Source organism: Sus scrofa, chromosome 15, assembly GCF_000003025.6.
Source record: "Sus scrofa isolate TJ Tabasco breed Duroc chromosome 15, Sscrofa11.1, whole genome shotgun sequence".
NCBI classification, from domain to species: domain Eukaryota; kingdom Metazoa; phylum Chordata; class Mammalia; order Artiodactyla; family Suidae; genus Sus; species Sus scrofa.
This window is the reverse complement of record NC_010457.5, coordinates 13,757,351-13,769,141: the sequence shown is the minus strand read 5'-3', so window position 1 is coordinate 13,769,141 and position 11,791 is coordinate 13,757,351. Positions and strand designations below refer to the sequence as shown.

The 11,791-nt window shown below is 36.9% G+C and overlaps 1 protein-coding gene across 1 annotated transcript in view; it reads left to right on the top strand.

Annotated features, from left to right (window-relative positions):
- Positions 1,036-11,791, top strand: part of HNMT (histamine N-methyltransferase) — a 34,695-nt gene continuing 23,939 nt past the window's right edge. Inside the window, exons 1-2 of the mRNA NM_001244561.1 lie at positions 1,036-1,184; positions 6,971-7,023. Of these exons, the coding sequence (NP_001231490.1) occupies positions 1,048-1,184; positions 6,971-7,023 (190 nt within the window). The 5' untranslated portion in view covers positions 1,036-1,047. The remainder of the gene's footprint in view (positions 1,185-6,970; positions 7,024-11,791) is intronic.

Below are 11,791 nucleotides of genomic sequence, written 5' to 3'. Positions count from 1 at the left end.
TCTGCTTTCTCTCCACCTCACCATGCTCAACAAACTCTTGTTTCTTTTCACCCCAATACTTCTTCCAACCCACCTGCACAGACCACAACAGAAGGGAATGGTTTAGACAGACACACTTCCGAGAGGAATTAACTCATTTAACTGCCGTAACTCCTCCAGGAGTTCGACGCTATTATTAACGTCCCATGTTGGATAAGGGGTGGCTTTTTTTACACACCATTTCCCAGGTAAAAGGCCTGGATACTCAAAATACTTTGTGTCTTTTGATTGGTGACACCACTGGGTCTCCAAAAGTTCTTCCAAAATTCCAATCTTATTTTTCTGCAAGTCCATGTTCAGAAGCACTTAGGAAAGACTTCCTATGGATTGAAGAATTTCGGTGGCCTGCCTGCTTTCCCTGAGCATCCTCTCTCTGGTCCCTCATTTTCTGCCTCCCCCCCGTGCCCCCAGTCACAAGTCAATCAGCATATGAAGAAATGAAGTAGAGAAGTTTAAGGTTCTAGTGAAGGGCAAGAAAGCTTGGGGGCAGATGACAATCTTTTGTCAAAGATTCAGCAGCTGTATATTTCCGGAAGTGGTTTACAGCCTTAGCACAGGCTGCTTTACTCCTGTGTTTATGGCCTTTGGCCCTTTAAAGCAGCCACATTCCCATTTGGAATTTCACTAGGGGCAGCTGCTGCCAAAGCAGGAAGTGATTTGAATGTAGTCTGTTTTTCGGACTTTCTGAACTTCTGGAGTTCTGAAACAAGTTTTAGCCGCAGGTTTACTGCTTTGCTTTCCTACTAATACTTCTTCTAAAACACCTGTGCAGGGGTTAAAGTCTCAGTGGCCAAGTCCAAAGTCCTGTACAAATACTGACTCAGAAATGAGCTTCACACACCCAGCCTTGCCAGCTCGTTAAATTCAAAAGACTTTTTTTTTTTTTTTTTTTTTTTTTTTGATAGAGACTGGTGGGGGTGAAAAGAAAAAGAAGGAACTAGGAAGAGAAAGAAGGGAAGAGGGAAGTTAAAGCTTCCTTCCCTCCCTGTCTTTCTCAGAAAACCAAACATGGCATCTTCCATGAGGAGCTTGTTTTCTGACCACGGCAGATATGTTGAATCTTTTCGGAGGTTTCTCAACAATTCCACGGAACACCAGTGCATGCAGGAATTCATGGACAAGCAGCTACCAGGCATAATAGCAAGGTAACAAAACAAGGCCTTTTTTGATCCCAGGGAAGAGCCTCGGGCTCATTCTGTGCAGTGATAGATGGGGTTGAGCCTGCCTCTGCAGGCTGGATGCGGGGATAAGAACCAGGCAGGCACTAAGAACAGCTCGGCTCGCCCCCTTCTCCTGCCGCGTTTCAGTTCGATGCTCTCTTTAAACATTCAAAGGCTCTGATTTGTGCTGGATTTCCAGCTGCAGGGAGATAAGCGTTAACCATTTGAAGGCACAAATCCACGTTCCTCGGGGTAAAGATAATATCCAAATCTTTGAGCTCATATTTTTCAGCCCTCTAAAAAAAAAATCCCAAATGGAGTCTATTGTTCTTTTCATTAGAATCAAAATAATTACCAAATACTATTCACCCCTGAGGATTGAGTGGGTGGATGCCTCTCAATTCTCTTACTATCCATTTAAATTCATTTTCCTTATCCATTATTATAGTTATCACTCTCTCTTAAAAAAAAAAATTGTCTTTTACTTTCAACTTAATATTAGCTATGTGGCCCTGAAAAAGCATTTTCCCATTATCAGTGAAACTTGCTCGTTCCTATCCTTCTCCAGACTCCTTTTTTTGGTGATTAATGTGTTCAATTTGTGCCAGAGCTGATAAGCATTATGAGAGTAACAGATTCCACATGCTAAAGATAATCAAATAACCTATCTGGGGGTGGGTTGCTGTAACTTACTCTGCTTCAGGAAATAACGATGGAAAACTGGGGAGAAAAGACTGTGGATCCAATTTGCAACAGCAAAGGAAACTGATATTTTTATCTTTTGCTGGATTTTCCTATTGTAGGCCTGCACTTCTTTCATCAGGATAGTTAACTCTGCCTGACCAGAGAAGGCATTGTTGGATGTATATGGAATTTTGTTTCCCCTTTTATCTTCTATTTTTCGTGGTTCAGTTTTTAAGTGTGCTTTTTAAAAAAATGAGTACTATATAATATGTTAACAATAAGTGAAAGGGTAACAATGCAAAAATCAAAGCAGACAGCAAATATAATTTCTTATCTAGGACCTAATCATAGTTCACTTCTTTTTGTTCATTTAGAAAATTAAAGGTAATGAGTTATTTTGAGTTCTTGTGCCGTATTAACTATCTGTGTTCATGTCTGTGGCTTATGCAGATCCTTTGTTTACTTCAGCTGTCAATTGGATTTGAACATGTACTTTGAATGCACAAAATACAACAAATGATTATGACCCCTGCCCTGTCTTCAAGGTGTATACAATCTAACTGGAAATACTGAATGTAAAATTTGCGAAATACTGAAGAATTTTCAAAGGCATAATTAAGCTTGCACTATAGTGGTAATATACAGTTAGAAATCATCTGAATCAAAGTACCATTTATTAAAAACAGCATTTTTTTTTTTTTGCTAAAGGTGATAGGGAATGAGATTTAGCTGAAAGGGCTTCAAAATTGCTACTCAGAGTTCCTGTCGTGGCTCAGCAGAAACAAATCTGAGTAGTAACCATGAAGACGCAGGTTCCATCTCTGGCCTTGCTCAGTGGGCTGGGGATCCGGCACTGCCCTGAGCAGTGGTGTAGGTTGCAGACCTGGCTCAGATCTGGCTTTGCTGTGACTGTGGTGTAGGCCAGTGACTGCAGCTCATTGGACCCCTAGGCTTGGGAGCCTCCATATGCTGCAGGTGCAGCCCTAAAAAGACCAAAAAAAAAAAAAATTGCTATTTAAGTTGTGTATGAGTTACAGGTAGGCAACATGCCTTCTTAATCTTACATTTTTATTAAAGCAAGATGTGCTCATGTTTTTAAAAGTCAAGTGATTCTAAAAAGCTTATAACAGCAACAAAAATAGTGCTTTCTTGCCATACCCACTCTCAGTCCTGATTCAGGATCCCCAGAGAAAACCACTGTCAACACTCTAAATCATTTTGTTGTTTCTTATGGAATTTTCATTCCTAATTATTCTCTTTCTTAATTTTGATATATTAAAATAGCTAAATAAACATGCACATCCCTCCCCCTACCATGTCAATTCAATATATATAGATACAGATAAACACACAATATATATGTCCAAGTTTTGGTTAAATAATTTGTTTATATCATTTTGCCTGTGTACATATTGTTCATAATTGAACAATGCATTTATACTATAATTACATTTCTTTTTATGTACAATTTTTTTTTGTTTTTCCTAGAGTTAACTATTGTCTCGATTTTAATTTATTTTCTTAGTTTTCTATGAACCTATTGCTACTTAGTCCCCAAGAATAAGTATTAATCTCTTCACAATATATTCCAACAGATCAAGTAATCTATTAATTTCTCCCCATGGAAACATCTTTTCTGTTTTTGTTTTTGTTTTTTTTCCTCAGTCTGAGGTGACTTGCTCTTGGCCTGCTATGCAAGCATTGATGGGGGAATATATTTCACCTTGTAGAAATTTCCTCTCCTCTCTCCAGTATGAATTCCCTGGTTCTGAATCTCATGCTGCCCTTTTCTCTATTTATTTAGTCTTTTTTGTTTTTGCTATCATACTTTAAAAGTTTTCTAAGAAAGAGTGCATGGGATGTAAAATTTTTGAGAGACTTTGTATACTTAAAAATGCTTTCACTCTTTACTCATCTCTGTTAGTTTGGGTACAAACACTATGCTGAAAATGCTTTTATATCAGAAATTTAAAGATATTTTTTCCATAGTCTTGTAGCTACTAGAGTTACTATTGAGAAATCTCATGCTGTTCAAATTTCTCATCTTTGGCTCATGACTTTTTGTTGTTTGTGTGTGTGTGTTTAATATTTTTTATCTAGAATTCTGCAATTTTAAGACATGGGTTATTGCATGGATCTTTTCCACCCATTTTTTGTGAGTAGTCCCTGAAGCATTTCAATTAAGAATCAGTTCAGGGAAACTGTGATATGATTTAATCATTCTTTCTTCTGTTTTCTCTTTCTGGAATGTCTATTCATCAAACAGAAGACCTCCTGAACTGATTCTCTAATTTCCTTATATTTCCAGCCCTTACAGTTTTAACTTTCAGCCCCTCTATTGTTTTCTATTATATTTTTAATTTCCAAGAATGCCCTTTTGTTTATAACACCCTGTTCATCTTGCATAGATATGATACCCTCTTATATTTATTATAAAATTTTCCTCTGCTCCGTGCACATTCCTTCTTCAATCCCCTTTTCTGTTTCTTTTGGTTTCTCTCAGGGTAGGGGAGCTCCCCAACTTCCTGATTAGCCTTTCTTGGCCATCCAATCAAATAATGAGGCACTAAAAAGTGGTTCAGACACTCCTTGTGTATGTAAGGGAAGAGTCTGTTGAGTGCCTGGTACTAATTGGATTGGATGTGGACTTAGCTCTTTGAGGGAAGGTTCTCAAATGGCAGTGTAGATTAATTTATTTGAAATGGATTGTTTCTCCAGGGAAGAATAATTCAATCCCCTATTTGGAGCTGGAGGGGAGGTAAGGAGGGTAATAGTAAACAGGTGTAAACAGTAAAGTTTGTTGTCACACATACTGCATTTATTGCCTTGCCTGAAAAGTAGAAAGTTTTTAATAATTGTTGGTTATCATCCTAATATATGAAATAGGATAATAATAATAGTATCTATCGCATAGTGGCATAAGGATTCAAAGAGTTATTTCATAAAAATCACTTAGGTGTGCCTGGGATAATAATTGTAAGTTGGGTGCTCGTTATGTGCAGACACATTTCTAAAAGATTTACATGAATTATATCATTTAATCCTCACAACTCCTCCATAAGGTCAAAAGGTTATTATAACCCTGCAGGGTAGGTGGCATTATCCTATTTCTTAGTAATAAAGGCATAGAAAATTTAAATAATTTGCTCAAGATTACGTCTTAGTAAATGGGGGATTTCAACTTAGGTGCACTGCTCCATAAACTCACTTTCACAGATAGAAACATTTTTAGGAATTAACCAAGAGCACAGACAAGAATGGGTATATTAAGATTCATGATTATGAGCTGGAAGATAGTTAGCACTAAGGAAGGTAACCCATTCACAGGTATCCTTGACTTTTTGCCTTCCAGTGTCCTTAGGAGCCTTGCTTCAACTTCTGTCTTCATCCTATTCCTCTGGGCAGGTTCTTTACTTTAGCCAAAAACCAGGCTTACCTATCATCCTAAAGCACAAACAACAATCATTCTTTCAGGTCAAGTTTCCCCTCTAGCAGTCTCCTTTTTACCTTCTCTTCCACCTTTTTAAAAAAATCTCTAGATTTCTTCTTTCTTGAGTTCACTTCTGATTCCACTGCCATCAGACTACGCCTTCATCCTCATTTTAAAATTGCTATCATCAAAGATACTCATATTGCCAAACTCAGTGGAGAGTTTTCCTTTTTTACTTTTTAGTATTACACTCTGCCACCACCAATGGCCTTTTCCTTCTCTAATACTCCTATAATTTCTCTGAGCTTTATTGTTTCCACTCTGTCTTTGTGTTCCCCACTATCCTGTGACTTTTAAAACTGATATTGTGTCATAAACCCACTGGTCTTCTCTTTGTAATATCCTCAAGTGACAGAATCTACTTCTCTAGTTTTGACCATTATTTTCTGATAATTCTCCAGAATACGTCATTGGCCTTGATCTCTTTCCTATCCAGCTTCAATCTTGCATATCAAAATGTCTCTTGTTGAATTCAGATTTGGCAAAAACCAAAAAAAAAAACACGACAACCAAAAAACTAACAAAACATACATTTGCTATACAATTACATCCTTCCGCTTCTTTTTGGATACTATGCTTTACTTAGTCAACAAGATTGGAAATATGACAGTCATTGTGCCCCTTGTACTTTTTTCTAACCCCCCGCCCCTTTGTTTAAATTAGTCTAAAGAAAGTTCTACTATTAGATCCCAGTCCATCAGTTCCACTCTGTTTATATTCTAGAGCTATAATGTTAGGCTTTATTATCTCACATTTCAATGTGATAGCAAACCGGTATCTTATTCATTTCTATATATTAGTGCCTAGGATAGGCACATAATAAATGTTTAATAAACATTTGTTTATTGAAAGGAAGCTAGCAGGAGGAAGCAAAGAAGGCAAACATAGGGATACTATGAATCACCTTAGCCTTTCTCCCATGAATGGCTTATTATATCACCAACTAAAAGACCCACATTTTTCTGTTTTTGTTCTCCCCCCAATTTTTTTTTTTTTTCGCTTTTTAGATCTGCACCTGAGGCCTATGGAGGTTCCCAGGCTAGGGGTTGAGTCAGAGCTACAGCTGTCAGCCTACGCCATAGCCACAGCGACGCAAGGCAGGATCCAAGCGATGTCTCTGACCTATACCACATCTCATTGCAAGTTCAGATCCTTAACCCATTGAGCAAGGCCAGGGATAGAACCTGCAACCTCATGGTTCCTAGTCAGAGTCCTTTCCGCTGAGCCACAATGGGAACTCCTTCCAAACAATCTTTAAACAAATGTTATCTCCTATCTCTGATCTGTTTATAGTGCTGTTCCTTTTTTTTTTAAATCTTTTTATTTATTTTATTAAATGATTTTTATTTTTTCCACTATGGCTGGTTTACAGTGTTTGGTCAATTTTCTACTGTATAGTGCTGTTTCTGAAAGTCTCCCAATTCAAGATTGCTTTGCTTCTAAAGATTTCTAAAGACAGTGAAATGACTGAGACCTTTCATGTTGGCCTAATTTTTTTTCACTGTAATTTTAGTCTGTTCTTTTTAACTAAATTTGATAATCAGATTTTACAAACTGCATGGCCCATTTGTCTTATACTACATAATTTTTTTTTCAGCATTGGAGACACAAATTCTGAAATTAAGATTCTAAGCATTGGTGGAGGTGCAGGTATGAATAACACATTTTAAAATTTGTATTTCACTCCCAACATCATACTGTTTGATGGCAATATTGTTCATCTTTTAGGAAAACCATTTTCCTTTGCTTTTGGAAGAGATTAGTTTATTTAAAACTAGTGAGTGCCATATCACTTCAACTAAGAATAACGCCCCCATAGATTGATAAGGTTTAGGACATCAGCCTTCATTATTACCTGTCATTTGGAAGAGTATGGCTTACTTTTTTTAAATAAATGAAGAAAGTGGAAAAAATATAGAATGATTTTATCCAAAATGATTTAACTCTTCATGGAAAGGGAAAATTTCATAGGACATTCCTTAAGCTTGTGCTACTTAAAGTGAGGTCCACAGACTGGTTGCTGTTTTGCAGACTGTTACTGGTGTACTTGGAGACAAGCATGTGGAGATTACTAGAATGTAAATCAATGCACAGTTCCTTTCTTTGAGAAAGAATTGCTAGGGGGAATATATGCTTGATGACATCATTTATTCATACTCTTATGGCCCCACTCTGAGTTGCACTGGCCTAAATAATTCTCTTCCTCCGGTTCACTTCCAAAGCTTCCCTTTAAGCAATCAGCACACTCCTCAGTTCGCTTTCCTAAGCAGTTCAGGGTCTCACTACTCTTAGAACTAGTGCATTTATTCTAGGGAAAATGGGAGGTCTGGAAAGGCAGAGTAATGTGGATATAGTTTCTGACTGCCACTAATGAACTGGGTGAACTTGACTGAAACAAATTTCAATTTGCTCACCAGTAAAATGGGAACAATGAATTTATATTCATAGGGTTGTAGTGAGATTTATAAAGTTTATAAAGTACACCTATTAGATGCAGGTAGGTCTTTTCTGCAAAAATAAAACAAGAAAATTCATCTCCATAATGAGCCTCATATCAAACTCTTTAAGCAGTGTTTGCTTTACTTTTAAGTGGCTGGTCATCTAGACTTAATACAATAATAATATATATAGTATATATAATAATATAATACAGTATTATATAACAATATATAGAGTAACATATATTATTTATATGTTTGTTTATTATTGTTTTCTTTTGAAACATCACTAAGTGATGGCTTCGTATAAGTTACCACTTGGTAATGATGGACACCTGTCACATAGTGCCAAATGGTAACCTCTTGAGTCTCTTAAATGTAAGTGTTCTAATGCCATATGAGTGAGTTGAATTGTGGCCATTGGCCATTTTTTTTGGGGGGGTGCTGCTGCACCTGCCACATATTGGAGTTTCCAGGCTAGGGGTCCAATTCGAGCTGCCCTGCCAGCCTATGCCACAGCCAAGCAATGTGGGATCCAAGACCCATCGGTGACCTATACCATAGCTCCTGGCAATGCCGGATATTTAACCCACTGAGTGAGGCCAGGGATCGAACCACCATCCTCATGGATACTAGTCGGGTTCATTACCACTGAGGCACAATGGGAACTCCTGAATTGTGGTCATCTTAATGCAATGATAACCAGTGGGATAGGATAGCTAGTTTTTTATGTCATTATTTGCTCGTTTTTCATAAAATACACTATGATATAATGTAATAAAGACTGGCTTTTTAAATAATTTTACTTATTATCATCTTTCAGCAAGAAAATAGAAACCAACAAGGGTAGATAATGAAAGATATTGTCATGAATGATTTAATACAGTATGTTTAAGCTAAAATACTCCATTATTGCTTGTGATATTTTATGTCCTAAGGATTATAAGAGTGATGAATTGCCCAAAGAGTATCCTATTAATTCATTTAACTAAGACAGTCATTTCCAGTGTGTTTTGCATATGAATTTCAGGCAACCACAGGCAATGAGACTATCATTTGATAGTGTCACTTGTACTTGGACAAGAAGTCCTACAAGGAAAAGTAATTAAAAACAATCTCTACCATGGCCAAGTTAATTGACCTTTTAATATAAAGTTAATTGAATTTCTAATGTAAATTTATTCTGATGCTTATAAACTATCCAAAGAAAGGAACACGTGGCCCACACAGTGATTCCTTAATGTAAAGGCGCACAGAGGGGCCAAAATACAGAACTTTTCAAAACAGAGGGAGCAACACTTGGTGTTCTTCTGACTGAGCCCTATCACTGTATTAATAACAAGCCCTGCCTTGGGGAGAATGTGGGTGCCCTTTAAGGCCACTTTTCATAAGAAACTGATCAGAGCTCCAAGAGAAATTCCAGCTGTAAATACTTAGCCTTCTCTGCTCAAGTAAGTTACATGAAATCAAACGCAATGCACCTAAAACTCCTAGGTCTAGAATTCCTTGGCATGAAAGAGTAGCGTTTTGGGGGAAGGATACCCCACTCAGTTAGTATGAGTGCTTATGCACTATCTGGGAGATGCTTACCTAATAATCTGTCCTTGCCTAACTCCAATTGCTACATGTGCAGAAGAACAATGTATTAGTATACAGTGAGGAGCTTCCTGTCCTAGCTTTGGAGAAATGGTCTTCCCACATGTCCACGATATACAGTGTGCTGAGACTTTTGCATTATCCTGTGGCTTATATATCCTTCCCAATCTATCACTAAACTCCAATCCCTGGCAAATAAGGCCATTGGCCCCATCTAATATTTTGTGCTCTGCTTCCATAATGATCTTACAAGGTTCTCTCTGGTCTTAGCTGTGGAGCCTCTCTGGTTTCACTTCCTTAGCTGTTCTCTTCTTGGATGCCCAGACACCTACAGATCTTATTCTACACATCTCTGGTGCAAGTGTTCTCTCTGCATTCAAAATGGTGCTACCACTTCTCACCATCATGATGAAAAAAAAAAAAAAACAAAACACTAAATGCAGATACACTAAGAATGTCCCTAAATCAAATTGCTGCATTTAGATCACTTAATGCTTGGGTTCTTTGGGGACCTGCTCGATTTTCTCAGAAACATGAGCAGGGGGTGCTATGCACCCTTTTTTTCTTCTGCCTCTTCTATAGAGGTTGGTATTTGGATGAAGAAGGAATTCATAATTTAAGGAAGAATGTAAGGTTTTGGAAAAATGTGTTTGGCAATTCAGTTCAGAAGCCAAGAAATTATTAGGGCTCTGAGCTTTTCAAAAGAAAGGAAATCAATGGAAAACTTTTTGATGTTTTCTGTAAGTGATTTACCACATTAATAAAATACAATCAATAAGAAATATTGCTGTTCATAGATTATACATTTAATATTTGAAATATATAGGTGTCCCCCCCAAAAGAAAAAGAGGAAATTGGGGGAAAAAACAAATTGTGTACAGAAATACAGACCATGTAGTTTTTACAAATTCCAAATAGGGAAGTGTAAAGTTATGTGTGTATATGCATGAGTTTGTGTGTGCTAGTGAACAAAATGAACAAAGGGAATTGCATTATTCAAGATCTCAGAGTATTTATATCATGTTCATTTCAGTAACTGTTTTTGGATATTGAAAGCAACTGCATTGAATTCTAAGTCTCACAGAATATGGTTTTTGGTCCATCGTCAACACTGATGCTTCCTAAAATTAAACCACCCAATGGTGCACCATTATTATTCAACTTTTAATGAGTGTTGTCTTTATGTTTGATGGTACATGGAGAAAAAGAAACACATATTCTTTTTGATGAGGGAGAATGCTATTAATTTACAGTGCATGCATTTATGCTTGGAAAAATTTTCCAGAAGGCAGTAATGGGCAATGTGTTCTCCTTGCTCTGGGCTCTGCCTAAAGGAGAATCATTTTATCTGTACATTGTTCAGTTCTTATGTTCAAATGCCAGAAAATTTTATAAGGTTTGGACAGGACTATAACTCAAATAATCTCATTTTTTCCAGCTTTCTACTTCTAGTTTTATTAACCTATTGTGTACCAACTCAGTTATCATACTTTGTATATAATAATGTATATACATTTATAGAAAAATTTTAATCAATTGAAGCAACTAACATATGAAATACATGTGGTATGAACCCTCTTTGGGTAATATTTATGCTGACATATGTTGAGAGCAGTTTTTCTTATTCTGTCACATATAGATACCACTGTTACCACCAAGATTAAAAAATAGGAGTGAATGTAGAGACCAACAAACCCTCATTCTACAAACAGAAAACCTGAGAACTGTCAAGGCAGAAAAACAAACAAACTCAAGTCTCTTGACTGCAGTGCAGTCCAACAAACTGTACTAAACAGATATAAAATTTACTTATTGACCTGGCAAAGAGGTGTGGGATATTTACTAAGGATGAGCTATTTGAAAATCTAACTTTATCAGATTATTAATCTTGTTTCCTTTCATAAATGACCTGTTAGGGTGACACTGAAGTTGAATTTTCTAAGCTAGATAGATAGAACAAATGTAAGAGCTGGAAGAGCCAATATATTCGTTTAGAAGCAGAAGCTGAGAGGAAGCAAAGGTTTATATGACCAATGGTCTAGAGTAAGCCAAGAAATTTAGGAATGACTGAGGAAATATGGGGACTCAGGGGACTTTTTTTGCCCTAAAAAAAGAATTTAAATGTGCTTATTGCCACCCTCAGATATTTCCTGTTGAGCAAATGACAGAATATTTTTTCCCTAAAGGGCCAGTGGTTGAAAGAGAGAGATTTCTTTGTTTGGTATTAGAATTTACTAATGATTAAACCTGTTCAGAAGTGAAAATACACATCTTGGGATATAGAGCTACCTGTCACTCTAGGCATATCAGCCTAGGCTGGAAAAATACTTTTCAGATATTCTATGGAAGGGACTCAGACATTGATTTCTTGGGTGTTTGGGCTA